At 42.5% G+C, this 26,988-nt stretch overlaps 1 protein-coding gene across 6 annotated transcripts; it reads left to right on the forward strand.

Moving 5' to 3' along the window:
- The first annotated feature begins 150 nt into the window (after positions 1 to 150).
- ep400 (E1A binding protein p400) lies at positions 151 to 26,384 on the forward strand. Of its 6 annotated transcripts, none has more exons than XM_062383690.1 (53): positions 151 to 316; positions 1,538 to 2,901; positions 3,013 to 3,120; positions 3,250 to 3,331; positions 5,339 to 5,733; positions 5,854 to 6,153; positions 6,469 to 6,654; positions 6,746 to 6,886; positions 6,975 to 7,053; positions 7,182 to 7,219; positions 7,302 to 7,359; positions 7,451 to 7,540; positions 7,990 to 8,106; positions 8,198 to 8,388; positions 8,467 to 8,644; positions 8,745 to 8,881; positions 8,973 to 9,142; positions 9,433 to 9,607; positions 9,724 to 9,860; positions 10,338 to 10,524; positions 10,950 to 11,119; positions 11,243 to 11,424; positions 12,295 to 12,594; positions 14,190 to 14,363; positions 14,810 to 14,962; positions 15,153 to 15,223; positions 15,320 to 15,609; positions 15,885 to 16,087; positions 16,410 to 16,579; positions 17,416 to 17,603; positions 17,747 to 17,858; positions 18,541 to 18,843; positions 18,977 to 19,051; positions 19,144 to 19,287; positions 19,374 to 19,418; positions 19,555 to 19,708; positions 19,933 to 20,168; positions 20,292 to 20,465; positions 20,553 to 20,600; positions 20,700 to 20,836; positions 21,140 to 21,196; positions 21,287 to 21,365; positions 21,830 to 22,003; positions 22,100 to 22,145; positions 22,225 to 22,331; positions 22,521 to 22,716; positions 22,806 to 22,933; positions 23,377 to 23,598; positions 23,830 to 24,013; positions 24,297 to 24,451; positions 24,657 to 24,818; positions 24,921 to 24,998; positions 25,263 to 26,384. In XM_062383690.1, exons 2-53 carry the CDS (start codon positions 1,573 to 1,575, stop codon positions 25,563 to 25,565), a joined length of 9,318 nt encoding a protein of 3,105 aa, XP_062239674.1. In that variant the 5' UTR covers positions 151 to 316; positions 1,538 to 1,572; the 3' UTR covers positions 25,566 to 26,384. The 6 variants fall into 6 exon arrangements, with proteins under 6 accessions (XP_062239674.1, XP_062239700.1, XP_062239709.1 ...); XM_062383716.1 differs by having other exon boundaries at positions 24,669 to 24,818; XM_062383725.1 differs by having other exon boundaries at positions 24,672 to 24,818.
- Positions 26,385 to 26,988: the final 604 nt, after the last annotated feature.

A 26,988-nucleotide genomic window follows, 5' to 3' on the forward strand; every position in this document is an offset into this window, starting at 1 on the left:
AACATACGAAACACAACCCTTTCAGTCGAAGCTAAATACCAATCGGAAATTATATAATCAAAATGAATCAGGTTGCAGATTTTATTCACGTCATCGTTTCATAGTGTCCCTGCTTCCTGGAGACAGAACGACATCCGGGTCACATCAAAGGTTGCCGCGGTCGCCATGTTGCTGAATGAAATTAGCTCCAAAACATTGACTAGCCGCTAGCAATATCGATATTTTATTTTTCCGCGTAATAACATTTGTTACAGCATGTGACTCACTGTCAATATGACCTAGGATTTATGACGTTACTACAGAAGCCCCACTCCCTGTAAGTAACATCTCTGAGGTGATATCATGTATTTATTGACCGGTAGCTGGCCTGCTAGCAGCAACAAGCTAACACCGTTAGCATTAGTTAGCACGCGTCCCGCAGAGAGGTTCATTGTAATTAATTGAATGGCACAGACAGCCTTAATGCACATGTTAACACTTTGGCAATTGTAGTACACTTTAGTCGTATTCTTGAACCTTAGTAAAATAGGCTAAATGATTATCTAATGTGCGTGTGAATGTATTATTGTATTGCTATTAGCTAGCTAGCGGTATCTTGCAGACCGTCCCGGAGCTATACTTTAAGTTGACGCTACAAACAAACATGACAATTCATGCGAGGATTCTGTCACTGATATCCGTGTTTAGCTGTAAGAGCTTTTGGTCTGTTTACATGCTGTCTCTTATTTACTGTAACAGGCCAATAGCAAGTGAAGATCACCACTGTTAGAGTAACGATACATCACCTTTGTTTCTAATGCATCTGATTCACAGCTGTACATTAGATCAACTGTATTATTTACATCACTTAACAATATGTAGTTACCATGTCGGGGATTTTTGAAATGTCCATGCCTACTTAAAATGATGCATAGATACATTAAAGAGTTGTTGTAATGTTACTTTGAATATATTGTCTTGTAGCCTGTGAGTAATTTAGTCATAGTATAAGTTATGGGCTTAAAGGTGTCTGTCATTGCCTTGTTTTGCCCTTAACTCACCATTAGTTCGCCTAAACGATCATATGCTGATGTACCAAGTGTAGAGTGTGAAGTTTACCTGTCACATAAGTGATCTCTATATTTCTTATTTGCTCATTGTACATGCATTAAGACTGATGTATTTGGCAAATGTCATGTCTACCAATTTCAAACAAGTTATTTGTAACATTTATAAAATCGTCTGTTACAATATGTCTGATTTTACATGGTTAGTTTCTCAGATATATCAACCAGTTATGAATATTCGTTTCATGTGAATCCAGTCAATTTTATAGATTTAATCAAATATTGACAGTGTCACTGCAAGTATTTAAGTGATAAAGAGATAGATGGCGGTAGCTATGTTGTCATACTGTCTAATTGAGAAATCAATTAAAAAACATAAATCAAAAAGATATGTGAAATCTGATTCCAGGCTGGATCTATCGTACTCTTGCAACATGGTGCTAGTGTTTGTGACTAAAATCACTTAATAGTGTGTTTTGTTCTTTTCACAGATTATTGTGTTTAGACATAGTAACAGTGTCACGCAATGCACCATGGAAGTGGATCGCAGAATATGCAACGACAGCTCCAAAGATCCAAGTCTGTCAGCGGGTCTGAAGCAGAGGAGCCCCAACAGCAGCCGCCAAACATGGCAACGACGCAGCAGCAAGTTACAGTTAACCACCCTCAATCACCCGTGACCACGTTTTCCTCCGCTGCCAGCCCTTCAGCACCTCAATCGCCCAATTATCAAATAATCATGAGTCGTAGCCCAGTCACAGGCCAGAACATGAACATCACTTTACAAAATGTGGGACAGATGGTTACTGGTAACCAGCAGATCACCCTTACTCCCCTCCCAATACAGAACCCAGCATCCCCTGGCTTCCAGCATACTACACCTCAGTGGAGGTTTGAACATGCACCATCCTCCTATATCCAGGTAACCTCACCTGTGCCCCAAACCTTGCAGCCCCAAAGCCCCACCCAGCACAGCCCAGTCCCTCTGCAAGGAGTAACTAGACCAGGAGCACCCACAGCAGCATTGGGTGTGTGTGGACAGAGTCCAACACGATTTGTTGACGCTGGTATGTTAGTGCGACAAATCAGTTTAAGCAGTCCATCAGGAAGTGGCCACTTTGTTTACCAGGATGGGACAGGATTGGCTCAGATTGCCCCTGCCACACCAGGCCAGGTACAGCTGGCCTCTGCAGGAGCTCCAGGCTCTGTGAGGGAACGCCGTCTCTCTCAGCCTCACTCACAGACTGGAGGCACCATCCACCACCATGGACCTCAAAGTCCAGTGGCCACTGGAGCAGTTCTCCCCACACTGGGGAGCCCTGGTCACATTACCACTTCCAACCTACCTCCACAGATCAGCAGTATCATTCAAGGACAGCTGGCACGCCCTATGATATTTGAGAAGACAACACAGGGTATGGTAGCTGGAGTCGGTACTACTGCCACATCAACTTTCAGTATACCCTCCTCCATTCCACCTTCTAGCCCTTCCCTCACCAGTCAACCCCAGGGGATCGCCAACAATCCACTTGCAACCACCAGCATCTCTGTGGGCACCTTGAAGAAGCAACTTCCCAAGAAGTTAGAGGAAATTGCTCCTTCTACACCAGAGATTGCCCAGCTGAGGAAACAGTTCTTGGAGCACCACAACAAGAAGATGGATAACCTAAAGGAAGTGTTCAAAGAATATCTGATCGAGCTTTTCTTTCTGCAACACCTCCAAGGGAACATGATGGACTACGTAGCTTTTAAGAAGAAGCCCTGTGTTCCCTTGTATACTTACTTGAGACAGAACGACTTGGACCTTGAAGATGAAGAGGAGGAAGAAGAGCAGTCGGAGGTCATTAATGATGAGGTATCACTGGCTGGCGCTTATTGAGAGATCCAATAGGAACCTTACAATTAGAGAGTTTTAAAGTAATTTAACTTCATGAACAGTGTACATCTGTCCACTCTATCTTTTCAGGTAAAGGTTGGTACAGGAAAGGATGGCCAAGCAGTTACACCAGTTGCCATAGCAACCCAGCTGCCTGCGAACGTCTCTGCAGCTTTCTCCACCCCACAGCAGTTTCAGGTGATACAGGCAACACTTGTTTTTAGCACTTACCACAATTCATTGGAAATTATCCATAGCTACTTTGTTAAATTGGGGTGAAAATATTTTGTAATCTCTTAGTAATGCTGTAAGAGTTTGTTCTTGCAGGGACATCAAACTGTTGCTGGCACCATGGCAAACCCAGGAGACATGGATGCCTTTAAGAGGCAACAGGCTATGGGGCAAGCAGGTAGGGCAAGGATTATAGACTCCTGTCTCTTATCTTTCTTTATTTCCTCCCTGTTTGCTTTGTTTTCTGTTTTTCTTTTCTCCCTCTAATTGCTTCTGCTTTTAGATATTTGGCATCCTTTAGCGCTCTGTGTTGAAGTCTTGACCCAAGGAAGGAGAGGTGACCTGTCAGGTCTTCAGAAGGTCATTGCTCATTGCCGGGTGCTTTTTTTGCGTTATGAGGGTATTGTGTGTTTTGAATCCCAGATCAGGCTAAGAGGTCCCGGATTGAAGTTGGTCGCCATGGGCTGATTTTCCAGCATCCTGGTGTAGCTCCTTTAGGATCAGCTGGCGTTCCGCTCCAACAGCTTATGCCAACTGCGCAAGGTAGGAGTGCTACTACCAGGCCGTTCTGTGCTCTGTTCGATGCTGCTGGACGTATCCCCCTCCTCAAACTAGGGAGATAAAAAAAACTATTTATCACAACAATCATCTTCAAAAAACTTCAATCAGCATCAACAAAGAGACCTTCATCCATCTGCAGGATTTCTCAGTAGTCCACAGGAAGCAGAGTTTAGCTCTACCAGCATCTGCTCTCTATCAAGATAAATGGGGAAGAAGACAATCCAAGTCTGAAGAAGAGTAGCCACGCTATGGGAAGATGCCATGTCTTATAATTTTCCTTTTTTGTTTTTTCTCTTGATCACCCGTCGTTATCCATCTCTTCTTTTCCGAAGTTTGTTTCATTCGTCTTTGTTTGGACGGACCTTCCCGTGCTGATGGATTTTCATCATATTTTGAGGTGGATCGCAGAAAGTGGGAACCCTGTGTGAATAAATTCACTTCACAATGGGTTTTGCTTGTTTTCCCATTTTATGAATCCACGTGTCATGGTTCCCTTTGGTTTCCCATTGTCATTCCTTCACAAGTCCTTCCTTGTCCGATTGTCCTTCCTCACATCATCAACGAGGATTCAAAGTCATCAATCTTCTATTCATACGAAACATCTTCAAGATTGTCTTTATTTCTCTCATGGTCACATTTGGTTGAACTTCTTCCATGTTATTTCATGGCATTCTGTTCTGACTTGGCTTCTTTCCCTCAGTCTAAGTAGGAGGGAAATCATGTGGACGAGTTGTGTTCACGGCACAGGTTTTTGCGATGGTGTGGGTGTGTCAGGGCCAGATGTTGATGGCCTCTAGGCAAGGTGGTGTGGCGTGCAGGGAGGTAAGGCAGGCGCTGCTTAGTGTGCACAGCTCCGCTCATGCCTGCTGTCCGCAAGACCCCACGTGTGTCTTTTTGCTCATTTCTGTGCTCTCTTGCTATATGAGGCATCCAAATGCCTTGGTTACCGCTAGAATGACATCGCTTCATGCATGCCAAAAATATAGTGTTTTTGTGAGTGTCTGCTCTGTATTTTTTTATTTCCCCTCTCTTCTCCCTGTCTCTTTACTTTCTGATGTTCTTATATTTCATTTCCCTTTGTAACATTTCTATTTTTCTCTTTATGAACCTCTCTTATGCATGTATAATTTGATGGTTTTACCCACATTCTCTCAACATTTGAGATGCAATGTTCTGGTTTTGCATTAATCAAAGTAGTATTTTTATTTGAGAGACATGTAGATTCTCACATTGATTTCATTTCTTCTGTAATCATTTTGCTGTATGAGTTTCATTAGTTTCTGCCCTTATCATCAGAAAATAGTATACTACTGTTGATTCATACAGTACATCTAGTTCATTAGATTCTGAGGAGCTCTAACATCGGAAGCTCAACTGTCATTTAAAAATTGAAAGCACTATTTTATTATCTACTTATTAGCTTCAAAAGTCTTGTTTAAATGGGGTCTCTCAAATATATATTAAGGGAAAGCTACCGAGCACTAAGTAATATTTAAAATGTTTTAATTCTATCAAGAGCACAAAATACATTTACAAAACACTGAAGATGACAAGATTTCTCTTTTGCTGTTGCTTTTTTTACCACCCCTTTGTGTGTCCTTTAATCTGGTTACTATGTGTACAGGCGGGATGCCGCCTACTCCTCAAGTGGTCCAGATTGCAGGACAGAAGCAGAACCAGCCACAGTATGACCATTCCAAAGGACCTCCAGTGCAGAACGCAGCTAGCCTGCACACCCCGCCTCCCCAACTGCCGAGCAGGTTACCCGGAGGTGGCCTCCCAATGGCAGGCCTGTCCATGACGCTCTCTCAGCAGGCTCAGTTAGTGGAGAATACAGCTCAGCCTGGTGGTCACCTTCAGGCACAGGTGAAGATGCAGGCAGGTGGGCCTGTCCTTGGCACAGTTAACCCCCACACCCAGCTCCAGGCCCAGCTGCAGCAGCAGATGCAGCCTGGTCTTCATCTTCAGTTGCAACCTCAGCAGCAACAATCCCAGGCCATACTACAGTCAGGACAAGCGGTCAGTTTACATGAACTAATCTGAATACTATGTGTATATATATATATATATGTATGTATGTGACTTAATGCTGATATTACATTCTTTACCACTAAAAAAAATATTTTTCTCACTCTATAGACGGTGGCACTGGCTCGACCAGGTGCAGATTCAAACCAGCCAGTTCAGAGGATAATGACCAACTCTATATCCATGACAACCATTTCTCCTGCTCCTCTCTCTACTCCCAACTCTGTTACAACCCCCCACACTGCAAGTCCTCTCCGTCCTCTTGGCCCTAACATTAACCCAAGCACGCAGTCCAAACTGACTGGAACCAATGGTATATCTGCTGTAAAAATAGGTGGCTTTGGTCAAACAGCGACTATGCAGTCGTCACAGGAGGGTTCTCAGGATAAGCAAGTTGAACAAGTTAAACTGGTGAGTTACCAAAGTACGCTTTAGTTGCAAACAGATTATTTAATAAACTTTTGGCTTTAATAGATTTCAGTGCCTTTAAACAAAATATAGAATTGAAGTTGTGTTTTGTGAAAGTAAAGATTTAGATTTATGTTATTGTTTTCCTTGTAGTTGCTTGTTTTGATATTTGACAGAAGAATAACTGACATTAGGTTACGAACAATGACCAGTGATCTCTGTATTTTGTGCTTTACCTTATATTTAAGGAATAATTTAGATAAATAAGGATAATTCTTCTGGATTACTTTTATTGATGCCGCACTTTCCAATTCTCAGGAGAGTCAAGTGCATCAACGCATCTCTGAGCTAAGAAAGGAGGGCCAGTGGTCAGCCAGTCGACTTCCCAAGCTTGTGGAAGCCATGCGTCCAAAGTCCCACTGGGACTACCTCCTTGAGGAGATGCAGTGGATGGCAGCTGACTTTGCCCAGGAGAGAAGATGGAAAGAGGCTGCTGCTAAAAAGGTACAGCTGAGATGAAATAAAAAAAATTTAAATTAAACATAAGGACAACAAAGGGACAAGGTACAATTGATCTCATGTGTCTTTGCTACAGCTTGTCCGCACATGTGCCCGTTACCATCAAGAGCAGAAGAAAAGTGAAGAGAGGTCAAAGGAAGAAAGGGAACTCCATCTTCGTCACATTGCTAGCACAATTGCTAGAGAGGTGGAATTCTTCTGGTCCAACATTGAGCAGGTAAAATACCCTTTTCAGGATTAGCAAACATTGCAATGATTTTTAAATTACTTTTTATCATTCTGAATGAGGTATTTGTCTCTGTCAGGTTGTGGAAATTAAACTCCAGTTTGAAATTTACGAGAAGAGGCTCAAAACACTCAGTTTAAAAAAAGCCCCGGCTAAAGGTACGACCCACCTAGCAAAACAGAACTTCTTTCCTCTGTATCATGACTTAACTTATTTATTCATTAATCTAACTACCTAACTTCTTTTATTTTGTTATTTGTATTAACATCAATTGTTTGTGTTGCAGCATTAGGTCAGTCGACTGGAGAGAACATTGATAAAGAGGTAAGTGCTGCACAAATGTGAATGATAATACAAACATCTACTGCACCTCAGATTTATCCCTTCATACGTTTAATTTTTATAGGAGGCGGCCACATCAACAAAGAAAAGAAAATTAAATGTGTCCTTGTTTGATGAAGAAGGTATGTTTCATATGGTGATAAAAACACATTAACGAGATTTTGCACTTTGTTGTTAATTTTCTTAACTTTGCTAAATTAATTGTTTTTTCAGTGCCTGATGAAGTTAGCACCATAGAGGAACAGGAGGCAATGGAAGGAGAAGCAGACCACAAGTCAGAGTTGGTTGACCTTGCAAAAAATGGTACTTATTCCATTATGTTGACTTCTGTGCATATGTGGAAAAGCAGAATCGAGGACGATACATTTTCTTTTCACATCCTGACATAATGCAATTCACCATTGATGCTCTGAAAGGTTGAGAGTTGTGTGTGTAACACCAAACTTTTGCCTTCAATAATTCAGTATGTAACACACCATCGTATGCATGGTTAACAAACTTGATATATGCTCCTGATGCTCATAATGGAGAATCATCAACTAATGATCTTAACACACATTTGGTATTTATGCAGTGAAATTATCCCTGGGAAACTTGTTGAGAAAATATAGAATTATATTTTCTCAACAAGTTTCAACCTAATTTAAATGACGGAACCATATTCTGCTCAGTTAAATATACCATACAAGTACCAGAATGATTTGTCTTTGGGTTTTTCTGCTGACTCAAATGCTTTTCTGTTTGGCTTATAGCTGAGATTCCTCTGGACGCTTTGATGAAGCAGTATGCTGGTGCCTATGCTGACAGCTTTGAGTGGCCTCGGCCAAGTCCAAGTCCTAGTGATGAGGAAGACATGGAAGAGACCGAAGGTGCGTAAATCATCCAAAAAATGTATTGTTCAAATGTTCTCCCTCACAGTCGTTTTAGGCAGTGGAATAGTTAATATTCCTTCATTTCCAGAAACGGAGAGTCCTGTGGGGAGTCCACCTGAAGCTGTGTTGATTGACTCGCTGCTGAGCGTGGATCAGTACCGTGGAGCTGACAAAGCCACTTCCTGTGGCACGAGTGGGAAACCTGCCAGAGACATTGCGGAAGTGGCTGCAGCCACAGAGCTCATCCTACCTAAAGGCAGCTTCAGGACCACCTCTTCAGTAAGATTCACACATATAACAGAAACAAATATATGCATTTTGTAATTTTTTTAACTGACCTTCTTTTTTTTTTCATAGTCCCGCAGCCAAGCACCTTTTCTTCTTCATGGGTCGCTACGAGAGTATCAGCAAATCGGTGTGGACTGGATGGTAAACCTTCACAAGAAGCACCTCAATGGAATTCTTGCTGATGAGACGGGTCTTGGCAAGACTGTACAGACAGTGGCTTACATGGCCCACTTAGCTGGCCAAGAGGGTATGACTACATTCAAAGATGTGTGATTTTAAGTGGATAGATAGATAGATAGATATATAGATAGATAGATATATTTAATGGTGAATATGTTTGTCCACAGGCATCTGGGGACCCCACCTTGTTGTGGTGAGAACATGCAAGTTGCTAAATTGGGAGGTGGAGTTTAAGCGTTGGTGCCCTGGCCTGAAGATCCTCCTGTACCTAGGCAACAGAAGGGAGCGCAGATCCAAGAGAATGGTAGTTTTTGCTGTATTTCAACAACACATATTAATGATAATATCAATATATGAGGCCTTTTAAAAATAATCATCCAATGTCTGATCTACAGTGGTGGGGGGAAGCCAACAGCTTCCATGTGTGTGTGACATCCTACAAGCTGCTTATAAAAGACCAGAGTCATTTTCTCAGGAGAAGGTGGAGGCACCTGGTCCTGGATGAGGTGCAGCTCATTAAAAACATGACTGAGAAACACTGGGAAACAGTCTTTGCTCTCAGGAGGTGAGCTGGTTGAAAATTATTATAACAATTCCGGTTTCCCAAACATCAGGATTCTGAGTTTTCACATTATATGATTTATTTGTAGTCTGTAAAGTTGATCATGGATACGAATAAGACTGACGAATAGTCACGTGAATATAAGGGGTGGTTTTAGGCAAATAACTTCACTCATGAGCTTATTTCCACTGTCAGGAATTTCAGTCTTTCTAATATTCTGATCAGATGCTTATAACAAGGCTCAGCTGACTTATGATCTGAAATAATTTTTATTTATTCTTTGCATCTTCCAGTGAGCAGAGGATTCTTCTCATCAACACTCCTCTGCAGAATACTCTGAAGGAGCTCTGGACCATGATCCACTTCCTTCTACCAGGAATCACCAGGTCCTACTCTGACTTCCCTGTTAAGGCAGGAACAGACCAGAACCAGGACTACTGCCACAAACTGGTCATTCGCCTGCATAGGGTGGGTATAACCCCAGCTTATTCATCTATCCAATGAACTGTAAACAGTACAACACATTTATATTCATATACCTGATTAACTCATCTCACCCTCTATCCTTTAACACACATTTGTAGATGATCCAGCCCTTCATCCTGAGACGATCCAAAAGGGATGTGGAAAAACAACTGCCCAAGAAGTACGAGCACATCCTAAAGTGCCGTCTCTCCAACAGACAGAAGAGTCTTTATGAGGATATCCTCACTCAACCAGGGTGAGAAAGGCTATATCAAATAGCGCACCTCTAAAGTTGTACAGTTTCACAGACGTTGTTGAATTTTTCGGTAAATCGATGAGAATAATATATAACCAGCCTGTAGCTGAAGCAGAGAGGAGATTCTCCAAGCTGAAACTCATCAAGTACTACCTGAGGTCCACCGTGGCACAGGAACGCCTTAGTGACCTCTGGGATTCTATTAACCATAAAGTTGATTGATGACTGTTGATCAAAGAAGTCAAGTCAGCATTTAAGTGTGCAATAGTGTGTTGTTCTATTTGTGTTATCCACAAGGAGGATTTGTGCAATTGAGTTATATTTGTGTGTTCTTTGCTAGCTATATGTTATCTTTGGTATTTGTGATTGTTGTGACATATACATAGTTTTGAGAGTAAATAATTGTATATTGATGTAATTCTATAGACATTACATGAACTGTTTTCATAACCATGTCTTCTGTCTGTCCTCCCCTAGAGCTCAGGAAGCACTGAAGACAGGTCATTTTGTCAGCGTGCTTCAGGTTTTGATGCAGTTACAGCGAGTGTGTAACCACCCTGAGCTGGTAGTTCCCAGAGAAACCAGAAGCTCCTACTTTAGGTCCTCTCTGCAGTTCAGCGTCCCATCATTGGTGCTAGGAGCTCTACAGAATGACTCAAATAAGGTATAAATAATTGTGCTTTGCAGTTCTGCACCAAGGTTTCTATCTAACCCTGTGTAACTGTCTTTACTCGAAAAATATGTGTACAGCCTAATTGGCGAATGCTTTCAAGCTGTTTATTAAGATGAGATAAATTCATGGTCACTTGAAACGTGAATAATAAATGTTAGTAATATCTAAAATTGAAGTATGAAGTATTTGGTTGCTGCTGAAATGTAATGGTATTCCCTCTCTGTAGATATAACAGATACCATAGGTTCTTCGAATCCTTGAATGGATTCTGGCAACTTGCGATATTCATTTTTATTGCTTTATTTATACTTTGTGAAGGCTAATTAACATATCCACTAATTATCATGTCATCTTTTTATGATAATAGAATTCTGTCTTCATTTTTAATCTTGCTAAAAATCTCATTATTCTCCTAGACTGTGAACCTGTCCATATTTGATCTGATCAATAATGAGAGCACACTGAGTCGGTATCAGACTGAGGAGGTGGTACCGAAACTGAAAGTCACTCAGCAGCTCATAGAGGAGATCTACACGGCTCCAGATCCTCCACCACGACCCAAACAATGTCCGATAAAACCCATGAGGTCAGCAATAATATCTTTCTCCAGACATCTATATAACCTGATGTGGTGATGTCGAGATCCTCTGATGTTTTGAAAAATTTGGAAAGTGTAAATTGATATTTTAATGTTGCTATTCTGATGCAGATTATTCCAGCCAGTGCAGTATGGGACAAAGCCAGAAGGTCGCCTTGCTGCCATCACAAGTGCAGCAGGCCAGCGTCCACTGAGTTCCCCCGCTGCTACCTCTGCCTCCACCACCAGCCAATTGGCACAGAGCAGGGGCAAGCCCCCAATCACAACTGCAACTACTACCCCCACTTCTCATGGTAAGACTATTCAGGGGCAGTTCTCAGTAAAGAAAAGGAGATTTTGTTTTCACAGTGGCTGAAGGTATACAGATGGTGTCATCTCACATCAAAATTAAAGAGACAACTTGTATACGCATTTTGTTGGTGCATTCACTTCACGTTCTTCTACTCATGTGTTGTGTGCATTATAATATGTTGTGCTGCATGAAGTTTACAAATTCACACTAGGCCATTCGATTGTATTCTGCATTGGCAGCACATTTCAGAAGCAGTACTGCATATTTAAAGGTTAGGTCTTACTCCAGCAACTTTAGTTGTTGATTCACCTTTACAGGGTTGTTTGACGGGTCATAGAGGTTTTATAGGTTGACATACTTCATGCATCATTGGTGGGCATGAGACATTTTTCCCACATGACAGCACAGCCATTTGGGTAAATATGTGTATTACAAGTCAGCAACAGTTTGCCTCACTAGGAATGTCTCTTTTTATCAACATTTTGCAAAAAATTAAAGCCCTATGCCTCACCTCAGTAAATAATACCTCATTATTGCACAACTGGCCCTTATCCTCTGTAACTTCATGAAAAGCATGATGTAATATGGCAAAGGATATAATAGCAGTAGTAGTAATAGTAAACTTGACATGTGAATAAATGCAGGCAAAAGACATTCAAAGCCGTTTGGGTAAAGTTTGACCATCACTGAAAACACCTGCACAGATGGAACTTTCAATCAATCAATAACACCACAGACCCTGTTTGCTTCGTTGGCCCACCATTGCTGAATGAATAAACAGAGGAAACTGTTTGATCATACTAATGATTTGACTATAAATTAGGTTACCCCTAACATGTGGTCCCATACCCCATTGCCTTGTACTTCACAGCGGTCGGAACGGCTTCTCAGAGAGCCCAGACTACCCCTCCAATCAGCATCAGCAGCAACTCTGCCACCTCCACTGTAGTCTCCTCTGGGAACAGAGGCGTTGGGCAACATGTGTTGGGGGCTGCCCCTGTGGCTTTGGGCCAGACCCTAACTGGCGCAGTTTTGGGATCTGTAGCTCCCATCAGCCAGCCTGGATTAGCACAGGTCCCCAGGCCAGCTCTAGCCCCCAGCCATGCCATCCAGCCCAGCTTACTGTCCCAGAGGCTGGTTCTTACATCCCAGGCCCAGGCACGGTTGCCTAGTAAGTGGCCTCCCCTCCCTCTCACCATTCCCTCTCCGCATCTGGCACCACAATACAGACCGCTCTACACTGAGGCATTTACTTGGGGCACTGCTGATATGTGTGCAGTTTTTAATTCTCCCAGGAAATGGTTTTGTACATAGACTTAAATGAGCAAATGTTAAATCACTGTAGTGGCGTTATTTGAATCACGGCAGAGCTGTTTTATATCAGTAGCTATACAACTCATGGTAAAGAAAACCAACAAATTGTATCTGTAGCCATATCAGCAGCATCTCCACAGCCTCAGCACTCCCCGGTTTCTTTCTCAAAACCTGCATGTACACTGAACGACCCACTTATGTTACACTACAGGTCACTACACTATTTAACTTAATTACTATGACCCACCTCCCCACCCCCTTTTTTAAATAATTTTCCCCCGGTTTACTAATACTCTTGTGTTCCTTGCATCAGCCCAGCTGCAGGACGAAATCCCAAAGCTTTGGTTGTTTCATGATTTTTTCTTTGCTGATATGGTTTCACTGATGTTGAGCATCACTGTAAAGCATGTTGAACACAACTCCAAACCTTTCTGCCTCAAATGTGAACAGAGAAACCTTTTCAGTAACAACACACAGATTGATTATTTATATACAAAACAACAAGAAAAGATGTAGGCAATTTAAACTTAAAGCTTTGGAAGTAAGAGTAACGGAACAATTTGAATTTTGAAGAAAACATCTTCAAAAGCAAACACTTATGAGCAATTTGTACCTTGTAAATATAATTAATTTAGCAACTGTTAATGAGTTATCAGAAACGATATAGAAAGAGATAAAAAAAAAATGACGTCATGGTTTAACAACCAAAGTCCCCTTGTATATTAAGAAAATGTGGGCCTTTTGGACTTTGAAACGTATTGCCATGTCATGCATCTAAACAGAACAATGTGTAGATTTTTGTGCACACATATTGTCAAAAAATGTTCTCTGATCGCTGCTGAGCTGTGTACATTTTATTAACTTGAAGTTAATGTATTTTTTAACACATTGACTTTCCTGTTAAACCAGAGATTTGCTTTGGTTAAAAACATTAAAAGCTCAGTAGAAACTTAATTGCCATTTCCATATTTGAACCTTACAACAAAATGTTACTATAAATACATTTGATTTAATCTGTTAATTTACATTTAATGCTAATCAGAATGAGTGCATTGCTTCATCAGAAATTGATAAACGTAAAATATGTATTTTAAATCAATACATTTATTTTTCTTAGACCAGTCTCTACATATAGCTTGTGTTGGTTTGAAACGGCAGCAAAGTGCAGTGCTCTGTGTATGTGTATGTTTCAGGCTCTCTGTCTCACCTGAGGACCACCCTTACATCCGTTTTCTTTTTCCCTTCAGGGTTTGTAAAAGTAGGAGCTGCTATGGTTCTGTTGTGGAGGGCGGCTCTGCTCGTTCCACTGATTAATCCACCCTGGTTCTGCATGTCCTGACCTTGTTTCACCCTTTAACTAACTGATGCAAAGTTTATATTTTTGTAATTGATAAAATGTGAGCCATGTCAGTTGACTTTTTAATTAGTGTCTGTTCTTCCTTTCTATTCAAGGTGGAGATGTGGTGAAGATTGCTCAGCTGGCGAACATAGCAGGTAGTCAGAATCGTATCTCCCAGCCAGAGACTCCTGTCACTCTGCAGTTTCAGGGCAACAAGTTCACATTGTCCCCGAGCCAGCTCCGCCAGCTCACCACCGGACAGCCTTTGCAGCTCCAAGGTACACTCGGTAATGTACATCCCATCCTCACTCTTTATCTCAAAATACTTTTATTCATCTCCTTTTGACATTTCAATAAAAGTCACAGTTTTTTTAATTCTGTATATCACATTTGTGGCATCTTTTTTAGACATTTATATAAACTTTTACATCAAATAATGGACATTTGTTTTACTCTCCTCATGTTTCTCCTGTGTCTCTGTTACCTCCTTTCAATAACTTATAAATGACAAGTCCTAATAAATTAAATATGTCATAACCACAGTTAATGATAAACAGTTTATCTGAAGTTTAGTGTCTGTTGTTCTATTGCGGATGCAATTTCATTGATGTTCTTTGGTTTTTTGCCTTTTTATAATACTAATACAATATTTAATCCTGCATTATAGATGTCCAACTGTGTCTGAGAAAGGGCATCTCTGATAATGGCTGCAATTTGTGTGTCATTCATTTAGGAAACATCCTGCAGATTGTGTCGGCTCCTGGTCAGCAGATCATCAGGCCCCAGGGATCCATGGTAATGCAGACCATACCACAAGCTGTTCCTGCTTCCAATGCCTCATCTTCCCCTGGGGCTCCTCACCCTGGCCTGACAACAGCCCATCAAGGTGACCCATTCACACTGCAGATATTGTATTGTTATATCTGATTAACTGTAACTCAGTAATTCAGTCTCATGTCTTATTTCAATAAATGTTTGTACGACATATAATGCTACCTTGCACCCACCATTTAACATCTTTGTGTATGGTAGTTTTAACTTTGGCATTCACAATAACACTTTTCTCTTCTTTAAAGCAACGGGTGTGACTACAAATGCCACATCAGCCCCCAACAAGCTCACTCCTGCAGCTCATGCTGGCTCTCAAGTAATTACATTACTTTCAAGCAAAATCATGCATTTTACTGCACGCAGACTGGAGTTTTTATTTAATGTGGTTGTGTAACATCTTTCTTTTGTTCAGGAGTCCTCAGAAGAAAAGACTCAGCAGCTGAAGGAGCGTTTGAGTCGCCTGTTTGAAGCAAATGAGCGACGCTGCAGCCGCAGAGTATTGTATGGGACAGACCTGCTGCAGGCGTGTACTCTGACCTCAGAGCCAGGTCACTCTGCCCTTACAGCGGGAGGCTGGAGGTGGGTGGGCAGAGAGAGCTGCCTCAGGGCTCAGAGAACCTGCATAGCTACCACCTCTACACTGCGGTCCACTCTGATCTCTGTGGAGGACCGACTGGAGGCTGCCAACAGCCTCATCAAGAGGTATTGCAGCTCAGTGTTGAAGCCACTTCAATAACTATACTCCAGGTTGTTTAAAATAGCATAAAACAACTAATATATCAATGCATTATTGATATATAAGGATCGTCACCGATGTTTGAGTGCGACCAGGCGCGCCTTGTTTATCGGACGTTTTATAGGCCATTATTTCCGATTAAGATTGTTAAATATTATTATAAATTTCTTAATCCAATTTATTACTTTCTAAATTTCATATATTTCTCCATCAGTGTTTAATACTAATGTCATTCCCTTAGGTTGGTATGTGTGGTGCCTCCAGCTGCTGCTCCCCCACCTCACCTATATGCAGCCAATCCCCCGGTTCCGTACAGCCTCGAGCATAAGTCTCTTTGCTGTCGGCTAAAAGAGGCCTCTGCCCCCCACAGTGCCGATGTCCACCACTTAACTTCCAGGCGTCTCTTTCCTTCTCCTGATATGCAGCTAATGCAGATGGACTCAGGTAAGCCAGGCATCTTTTTCTCAAAATAATCATGTTGAAATTGCATGTTGCATCTAAATACACCTCACTTCACCCTCCCCTTCAAGGATGAAGGAAAACCTAATGCTAGCCTTCAGTTATCATAAAAACTAAAAATGTGTCTAGTCTGTTCAGTCTGGGCCACGGTAAATAACATGGTGGCTTTGTAGAGAGGGCCTGCTCTTGATGTAAATATAAGTATTTATTTATAAAGGGCCCATTCTAGGGTAAAGAAAACAACAATCATAAACTGAAACGTCTGACAATGCCAAGAATAATAACTTGATATTTATCTTTTCAAAAGGTAAACTTGAAGCTCTTGCCATTCTGCTGCAGAAGCTTAGGTCAGAGAGCCGGCGTGTTCTAATCTTCACTCAGATGGTGAAGATGTTAGACATCCTGGAGGCGTTCCTCGATCACAGGCAGCTCACCTATGTGCGGCTTGATGAAAGCTTCACTCCTGACGAACGACAGGTAAAATCCCAATTTAGAGTGATTGTGGCTGTGGCAGGCAACATTGTTTGTTAGATTAAGTCAGCAAACATCAGAAATGGGTTTTGTGACACTGGAAATGGTACATACAGTATAATTAGAGCAATAATTCTAGTAAAAGAGGGTTAAAAGTAGTTAAAAGAGTTGACCAACAGTGGGCAAACTATTTCTATGGTAAGCAAGATTATTGCAAAGTCTAAGCCTTAAGTATTTAACCTTTTAACTGCAAACATAAATTGCCTCAGTTCTCCAGCATGAACAGGTTTGTTTAGATTTTACACAGACAGTAAGATGTCTCCACCTTTGTGTGCCTCCTTGTCTAACACCTGGACCTCCCAGTGTTAGTGCAGAGGTCTGACTCAACAATTATCTTGCTCTCTTCCCTCCCTGCTGAACGATTGTCCTCTCAGGGACATTAGTCATGTTATTAAGACTTTCCTATTTATTGCTGTTGTGTTGATACTCTCCCTGAACTCTCAAATTCAAAACTTTAATGTTCTTTTTCTCTTTTGTCTCATCTGTTGTAATGTATTATACAATCCCTCTTGTGCCTGAATCAGTTAATTAGATCTGATCCAGTTAGAAAATAGTGACGCACCCAACCAAGTGGCCACAGCAGTTGGATCAAAAGAGAAGATTAAGAATTTAACTGTTACATATAAATGAGAATAAAGATAATGCAGTGTTAGTGTACAGGGTAAACAACATTTCAAAATATATAGTTTGCTACAAACTACAGAGATAAGAAAATTAAGTACATGAAATACATGTGTTGGCCTTCATCTCAGTCCGTTCATGTGCTTGTTGTGTCCCTGCAGGAGAATATGAAGAGGAACAGGCAGGTTTTCTGTAGCATCCTGACCAACCGCTGCTGCTCTGCAGTCGGGACAGTGTTTGATGCAGATACCATCATCTTCTATGACACAGACCTCAATCCCAGCATGGACGTTCGCACCCAGGAGTGGTGTGACAAAATAGGACGGTCCAAGGATATACACATATACAGGTGGAATCTCATTTAGGTTTTTACCAATAAAGTATTTTTAGTCCTTATATTTTATAGTACCTAACGTCCTTGGAACCAGTTAAATGTGAGATGTAACGTTAGGAGTTTTATGCTAATTTTGTTTCTTATTGTGTGCTGCCCAGGTTGGAGAGTGGAAATTCGATCGAAGAGAAGTTGTTGAAAAATGGCACCAAGGACCTGATCAGAGAGGTGGCTGCTCAGGGAACTGACTACACCTTGGCATTCCTCACACAAGTAAGATTCAGTCATGTTAGTCTTGTTCTGGACTTTGAGAAACTGTGCATACTTTCTAAACGCTTAATGTGTTTAATGCTTAATACTTTCATTCTGTATTTTCTCCACACTGCCAGTGTTGAATTTAATCTTGAACATAAAGGTCCTGTCCCAAGTCCTCTCCCTTAGCGCTACCCCTAGATATGAAGTGCCCTTTGCGGGTAGTGTCCCCTCGAAACAGAGCCACAAGGGAGAGAGCTTGAGGATCTTGACTAAGTCAGTCAGCGTGTTTACATCAGTTATTTCTATGTAACGTTAGTCCTGTCCATAGAAACATCTGCCCTGCACTGCAAACTTTATAACAGGGGCGAAAAGTTTTATTCAAAAAAAATATATATATACGGGCCTCTCACTCAGACTGTATACGTCCTTGTTTTGACTGCGTGAATGGTTATTTTGTACGATTTTGTACATACATTTATGAGCATTTAACCCGCAGTGCTCACCATCTTGATTCACTTCAGCCATTAGTAAAGCATTCAGGAGTTTCTGTCTAACCCTTTGATTTTAAGGGGTTCCTGAATACACTACGGTTGAAAGGGTGTTTGAGGGGCTAAATGGCCACAACATCCTTCACACCACGAAATGAATTGGTGAATTGGGACCGACCTATGTCAACTGGTCTCATCTTGTGTGTTTGTAGCGGACAATCCAGGATCTGTTTGAGGTGGAGGCAGGGTCAGGGGAGAAAGTGGAGGAGTTTGTGGTTCTTCACCAAGAGCCCTCGGCCTCTGAAGCCATTTCTCCCAGAGTGGCAAGACCCTACATCCAGGCTCTCCACAGCATAAATCTAGATGCTCTGCCAGAGGAGGAGAAGCAGCAGCAGCAGCAGCAGCAAGAGGAGGAGTTAGCAGACAAAGACTCAGCAGAAGACAACCAAGAGTCTGAGATCCAAGCTAAAGAAGAGCCTGCTCAGATTGAGGAGCTAAATGCAGTCATGGAACAGGTAGCTACACCTTTTCTGTTTAAGTTTGGGAAATTGTGGAAACAGAAAAAGAACAAATAGAAGGAATACATTTACATAAAATAAAATGCTGTGTGATGACTTGCTGGGTTTACATTTAATTATTCTCTAACAGCTCACACCAATTGAACGGTATGCCCTGCATTACCTCGAGTACCTCCACATCAGTGATGATGAAGCTGCTCTCAAGGTAACTTAAACTGTGTCTGAAATCAGCTGTAACTGTAATCAAATTCTGATAAATCTTGATTGATTAATTCATGTTTTGTCAATTCTCCTCAGGAGCGGTTGGAGAGCTCTAAGAGAGGCTGGGAGCTGCAGCAGGTGCAGAAACTGAAAGAGGAGGCGGTGGAGGAGGAGGAGCGGCAGCTGATGGAGGGAGATGAAGAGCTCTTCACCTACACCAGAGAGGATGCCTACAACATGGTGGGTGGCCATTCTGATCCATGCTAAAAAAACAATTGAAGTGTTGCACTGTTGTTGACATTAAACTTTTTTTCTTAATTTCACAGGAGTATGTTTTTGATGCAGAGGATGGACATACAGAAATAATGCCGGTAAGACAACAAAAATTATGTTACCGGGGAAAAAATATCCAGTATTCTCTATTCCTAATAAATTTTTATTGAGGCAAATCATAATGTCCTGCTCTGTTTCATGCTGCATACTGACTTGTTTTTTATTCCAATACAGCTTTGGACTCCACCTACACCTCCACAGGATGACAACGACATTTACATCGACTCTGTAATGATGCTGATGTATGACACCACACCCATGCCAGAGTCCAAACTGCCTCCTGTCTACATTCGCAAGGAGCACAAGAGACTCAAGATGGATCCTTCAGGTGAGAGGCAATTTGTCAGCTTCTGTTCTGAACTCTCAGAACTCTCATATTTAGCAGTATGGCTCCACTTAGTAGTGTTATGTAGAGTACATCTACTTTATCGTGACTAATCATGCATTCAGACAAGAAATTATAGATATATTTTGTTGAGTCGCTGTTTATTTTAAGGGGAAATAGTTTTGTTTGTTTGGCATCTGTGTCCTTACTGGAGTGTGTTTGTCCAGCAGCTGCTAGAAAGAAGAAGAAAGGCCACGGGGAGACGGTCATTCCTCCACGCTCCCTTTTCGAAAAGGCCAGTATGCTGAAAGTTCGCCGTGAGGGCAAGGACCAGAAAAAGAACTTCTCCCTCAAGCAGCAGGCACCGTTTGCCAAGCCGTTACCGTCACTTGTTAAACCTGTTATGGAGGCCGGCCAGGACAACCCAGAGTGGCTCATCAGTGAGGACTGGGCTCTGCTTCAGGTACTTTACTGTGCTGTTCCATCATGTACTGATAGAAATCATTAAATCTATTGCACTACATATCACTTTGTGAAATAGAACAGTGCACTCAACATCGAAATATCACACTTGTGTTTTTAACAGGCCGTAAAGCAGCTACTGGAGTTGCCGCTGAACCTGACGATTGTGTCTCCTGCCCACACACCTAACTGGGATCTGGTGAGCGATGTAGTGAACTCCTGTAGCCGCATCTACCGCTCGCCCAAACAGTGTCGCAACCGCTACGAGAATGTCATCATTCCCAGAGAGGAGGGCAAGGTACTGAGCACCTCGTTTTGCTTTAAACTACTTTACTTATTTTCTACTTATTTTGTTTTTCTTAACCAATTCCAAAATTCTTTGCAGTTGGTGTATGAGGCAAACCCCAAGAAGAAAACCAAGAGTATATACAAGGTACCTTATCCTGCACATTGAATTTGATGTCAGTTTCTTCGCTTAAAATTCCTGGTCTCACTTAGTTATGTTTCTCATTATTATGTTTTTGTCTCTCAGTCCAAGAACAGTCGTCCTCTAAGGACCTGTCAGATCTATACACAGGACGACAATGCAACTCACATTCAGCTCTACAACAGCCGCTTTGAACTCATGAAGATCATCGCCAGTAAGAGGAGTCCGCCAATAAAACCACTGTAAGCACTGCTCATTGTCTGTTTACAATGATTGTGTTAATCTTATGGAGGAGCCAACAGTCAAACAGGAGACTCACAAAACTTCTGATGACATGTTATGATTATCCCAAAAGTTTTAATGATTTCACGTAAACAATGGTTAAGTGATTGCGTACATTATGGTTGTGAAAATGTGCATGAAACATTACGTTATTGCAGAGGCAGTAATATGTGCCAAAGCGTGATGATACATTTCAGGAAGTTGTTTTCTGTCTTAACAATAAAGTGATTTACATACATTCAATTCATTTCCATTATTTACAGACTCGGAATGAATCCATTCCAGAAGAATCCCAAACATGCATCAGTCTTGGCAGAAAGGTGTGTTTAAATTTCCATTTTTATGCAAGTCATTTAGACTAACTTTAGAGACAAAGAAAAACGTTTATAATCTGTTCTTCTTTTCCTTAGTGGGATCAGCTACGACAAGCCTCTCCCACCCATTCAGGTTGCATCTCAACGTGCTGAGAGGATTGCCAAGGAGAAAAAGGTGATTGTCAGCCATGTGCCAACAACTGCCTACAGAGTTGTGTGTTTAGCCATGTGCTGTGCCATGCAGGTCTGACTTCAACAAACAAAGACAGCATTTGGTTTTGGTTGTTGACACAGCTAATCATATAAATCTGCTGTCGGTGCCTTCACATGGGCAGACAACCTGCATACCTTCGTTACACTAGGGTAGCAGTTGTCTATCTCTCTCACTGCAACTGTTCCATTCAAGCACAGTTATGCGGGTATGTCCCAAAATGTGTGCTGACATGTTCTGTCCACAATGAAAGAAAAGCATCTCCCCAAACAAATTCCATGCACAGAAAGAAATCAATACAACTTTCGTTGTTGTTGTTCAGGGTGATAAATCAACAGCTGTTTCATCGCTGTCACATACAAAAGTGTTTTTTACTGACTTGTATTTGTGTTAGATTTAATGCATTGTGTGTGGGTTTGTGTTTCCAGGCCCTTGCAGAGCAGCAGAAGGCTCAGCAATTGGCACAGCAGACGACTGGAGCTCCTCAGGCCCAGGCTGCACCCGGTCTGGCCGGGACTGCTGCTGTTGGCGGGACTCAGGCTCTGGTCCCCCAGGCTGCTGCAGTGGCTGGAGCCACAACTGTGCCAAATGCAGCAGTTCTGGTGAGGATCAAAAAGTTCTCCAACAATATTCTTCTCCATACAGTGAATCATTCTACCCGGTGACGTTTTTCAAACACACATTTCAATGTTTTTCAGGCTGGAGCCATAAAAAATGCCACCATAGGCACAACCCTTCAGGCCGGTACGTCGACACTCGTATGGTTGTCATTACAGAGCTGCTGGAGGTCCAGTGGTTAACTCACTCTGTTTGTTTCCTCCAGCCACCGTAGGGGGGAATGTGATTGTGAACACAGTAGCTGGAGTTCCTCCAAGTCCCTTCCAGGCCAACAAACGCCTGGCATCTCCAGTCATACCAGGCACCCTGTCTGTGAGTCATGTTCATTAATCACTGCTGCTTTGGCTCAACCCAGCCACCTCCTGACTGAGGGGATTTCATGATGCGAATAGCCTTTGAAACGGCACGAAGCAGAATGCTCTCCCACTACACCCTGAATGCACAATGATCATTACAAGTTCTGAAGCGTTTACTCACTGTGTCTTATTGTTGATGTTCCAGCCTGCCAGTGCACCTGGAGCCCAGTTGGTCCACGCCCAGCAAAGAGCTGTCACGGCTGCTCCTTCAGAAGTAGTCGCCATAGCAACAGGCCAGGGTGTTCGAGCCGTTACCCCAGTGACAGCATCTGCGGTAGTTTCTACCACTCTGAGCCCAGTGCAGACACAGACTCGCCCGTTGGTCGCTCAGGTGACACCAGGTAAATGAACTGCCGATAAGTAGTCAGATACCCATCAAGTACCCATCACTGCTTCATTCACCTCACTTATCTCCTGCTCTCTATTCCAGCTACAGGTATGCAACTGCCGCAAGGAAAGTCTCTCACCACAGCCCACCTGCAGATGCTCCGTCAGCAGCAGCAGCTGCAGCAGCAGCAGGCTGCTTCCCCACAGATTAAAGCTGCAGGAAAACCTCAGGTAAATCATCACCATCTTTATACCGGCCACCCAATATGTCGCTGTAACTTTTAACATATCTACCTTGTAAACAATATGAAAACGTAATGTTGGGCATTGTCACTTGATCCTGTTTTTGACTCGATTTCTGAAAGGCAATTAGACTCATTTTAGAGTTGGACTGAATCTCAGCCTCGACATTTGTCATGCGATGTATGGTAGGGTGGGAGGAGTGATCAAATCCTCGTCAGTTGGATGAATTGGTGACATGCAAGTCATTTTAGGTTAGGCTAGAAGATCACACGGTACAGTGGGGGCACTTACATCATGATCTGTAGCTTTCTATCTCAGCAGATGTTAAAGGGAGTTGAATAGTATGATTCGAGGAAGGCCCTGTTTAGTGGCTCTACTAACAACACATTAACACTTCATGTGTCTTTAACTGGTAATCTATGTGTTTCTAGGAGCTGCTGAAGATGCACAAGCATAAATTGCAGCAGCAGGTGGCTGCAGCAGTTGCAGCAGCAGCAGCTCAGGGCCAACAAGCTGCAGGGGCCCAGCAGGCCGCCCAGGTTCAGCCTGGACAGGCCGCCCAAGCCAATCCTCAGCTAGCAGCTGTGGCAGCGGCCAGACCTGGAGCAGTACTGACTGGCACCACTGTGGCAAACCTGCAAGTGGCTAGACTGGTAAGACTGGGTCCAAGAGTCTGTACATTACACACATACAGAACTTCTGGCACTAAGTTAAGGAAGTAGTTGAGAAAATGTGCATAAGAGACCCTCACCATACAAATCAAAATACAAAACAAATTGTTGACCAACAACAATACATCTAATGTTCAAGTTCATGTATGTCAATATCAGAAGAATTGAAGAGATGGCATGTTAATTCTCTTCTTTCCTCATGTTCCTCAACAGACACGAGTGCCCACCCAGGGTCAGATTCAGGCCCAGGCAGGACAGACGGCCCAAGTGACCCTCACCAAGCCTCCTGTGGTCTCTATGCCAGCTGTGGTTTCATCAGCTGGTGTCACTACACTGCCAGTCACCGTCGCAGGCATCAGTGTGGCAGGCATCAGTATTAACCAGGCACAGAAAACAGGTGTGTTCAGGGTCTTTGACAAGGAATGTTTTGAATAACTTACCGTTGATTGTTGCTTCTCATTTCCATGTGGGCTTTGTCAAGACAGTTAGCAGTTTGAGATTATATTCTGGGTCATTTGCTGTTACCACTGATTGGAATACAATGAGATTAAGCCAGAGATAGGGTTGTTGGTGATTTATCACTCTTTTGACGTCCTGTTACTGTGACAATGCATCTTTACAACAAACTTCTGGTATGTTCTTAAGTTCTAACATGTCATTGTTCTCCTCCTCTCTGTCAGGTGGGCCTGTGCTGACGCCGTCCTTCCCCCAGATGCAGGTCCAGCAGCTGCTTCAGATGAAGAAGCAGCAGCAGCAGGCGGCGGTTCAGGCCGCAGCCGCCGCTCAGCAGAAAGCAGGGCAGCCTCAGCAAGGACAGGCCACTGTGCAGCAGAAGGTAAAAGTACACACAACTTTCATGTGTTAACAACTGACCATTTGTTTTGATGTTGGTTTCTCTCCAGAACATAAGAAACTAATACACCATATACTGATATTTAAACATGTCCACATTATGTTCTGATTAACTATATTACTTCTTAAGAAATAATCATATAAATAAAGTTATTGTATGACTTGATGAGTTATGTTATTGACCTTAGATGGGCACCCAGCAGGTGACGGTGCAGGCGGCTCAGCCAGCCCAGCAGGCGCAGCAGAAGGTGACCTACGCTGCCACGACCCAACTCCAACCAGGGATCAAGACCCAGTTCTTTACATCTATCGCCCAGGCTCAGAAGCCCACTGGGGCCCAACAGATCCAGGTACAACCTCAGTGCCAGTCAACTAGCACAAAATACATATTTGCAGATAAACAATGGGTTTGTGTATTAATGCGAGGTATTCTTGTTTACTTCTCTTATCAGGTGGCTAAGCTCCCACAAATAGTGCAGCAGCAGCCAAACGTTGCTAATATTCAACAAATCGTGTCTTCTCCTCAGCAGGTAGGGTTTTAGGCTGAGCATTGCTCCTGTAGGTAACTTGAAAATGTAGTTAACTGGATTCTTAACTGCTTTCATCAATTCTTCACCTGATGTTGTGTGTGAACCTGATTTCATAAAGTGGACTGAACAATTATGAAGTTTTTCATCTTTCTTCAAGAACTTGCTTCTTCTTGGCCTCAGCACTATAAAGCTTCTAAATGCAGTGGTTCACATTGAACCTCAGAAACAGAACATAACAGTCGTGTTTGTGTTGTTGCTGTTCAGATCCAGGCTCAGACAGTCACTCTGACCCAGGCCGCCACATCAGCTCCTGCTCAGGTGCAGATGATTCCCGCTGGGACGGCGACAGCGCAGGTGGTCCAACAAAAGATCCTACAGCAGCAGGTGGTGACCACAGCCGCCTCGCCGCAGATCCAGACGCCTCCTTCCCACAGCCCTGCACAGCAGCCTGCGGCCTCGGCTGCAGAGTCTCCTGCACAGCAACCAGCTCAGCCCCAACAACCCACCAAGGGTCAAGCTCGACAGGGGGGCATCAGGGCCAAAACCCCTGCCAAGCCCAGCAGCTAGGAGAGTCACACTGATGAAACTGGATTTGTCAGTGTTTTTTTTGCAGTACACACATTACAGTACAGCTGTGCTGAGCATTCTTCTGCATCTCACAGCAGCTGAGGGCTGAATCAGACGTTCCTCCACACTAAAACGAAACCAGCCCTTAAATCTTAACCTGAGCGAGGCTCGACACAACATAACTCATTTCACCTGAACAGTTAGGGCAGATCAGTCTCTGCTCTTCTGGTGAGATTTATAATTTTTCATTACTGAACCAACAATGTTGATGTTGTCTTTATTTGATCCATGAATTGTGGAATGTTTCTTGAAATTTGTATAACTTAAAAAAAAAAAACTCCCCCACAGCTGCGACCCAGCTCATCAAACGACAGACACAAAGTGATGCCTTCAATGTGATGATTCAAATGTTACTCAGCAGATATGAGGCTGAGGTTTGTGGGTATTTCAGAGTCGGGGAATGAGCTGTCCATTAGAATAAGTGTATTCATAAATAGTCCCTTTTATGTCTAATTCCCTTGTTGTCTATAGATAGATGAATGGAGAATAATGCACGTTCCTTTAGTCATTTGTTTTTTATTGCAGCAAATACACTGTAAACATGTACTTTAGTATTTTGTGTTTTCTCATGAATTGTCTTTTTTTATTGATGTCAAAGGAAAAAATGTAAATATCAACAAAAACATTTGTACTTGTAAAGTAGTTGTGTTTTCATTGGGTTTTTTCAGCTAATTGTAATAAAGTGTTTTGTTTTTATACACAAATTCATCTTTTTTTCCCCTTTTTCTTTTTGCATTAAATCCGTTGTAAGTACTTTGACATCTTGTGAATTCTTACAACACACTCCCTGGTTTTGTAATGGTGCACAGAGATGTATGTTTTTGCAGCCTTGCATATCAGTCTCAGACATTTTAAAAAGTGAGTCCTGGAGGAGGCAGGAGAAGGAGATTTCTGTTTGACAAACACACCAGACAAAACAGGAATCTGTGTTAAAGCTGCTGCAGGGAAGGTTTTATTTTGACGGGGAGTTGATTTCTGCATTTTAAGCATCTTGGCTTCGGACAGTGAGGAGTGCCCTGTCTCCCTCAGCACCATCTATTTGGCCTGGCTACGACGCTGACTCGCAGAAATACCAGCTGATTAATTCAGACACGAGGATAGAGGATCAACTCAACACTTTATATGAACATTCATCTCTTAGTCCTTACACTTAAAACATTTCTGAATCAGGAAGACTTACAAAAAGGTTGCTCGAAAGCCAATAGAAGTGAATTTATATTTGTCTTGGTCCACAGGGGGGCACTGTTGTACCAGTATCACTCTGCACTTCTGAGAAGAAGGCCCACTTCTGTCTGGATTTTCCAGCTCATTGAAATGTTCCCATCTGCTCCTTGATGCCTTCACTCTGCGTCTCTCTTCCACT

The sequence above is a fragment of the Platichthys flesus genome, chromosome 3, assembly GCF_949316205.1.
Source record: "Platichthys flesus chromosome 3, fPlaFle2.1, whole genome shotgun sequence".
NCBI classification, from domain to species: domain Eukaryota; kingdom Metazoa; phylum Chordata; class Actinopteri; order Pleuronectiformes; family Pleuronectidae; genus Platichthys; species Platichthys flesus.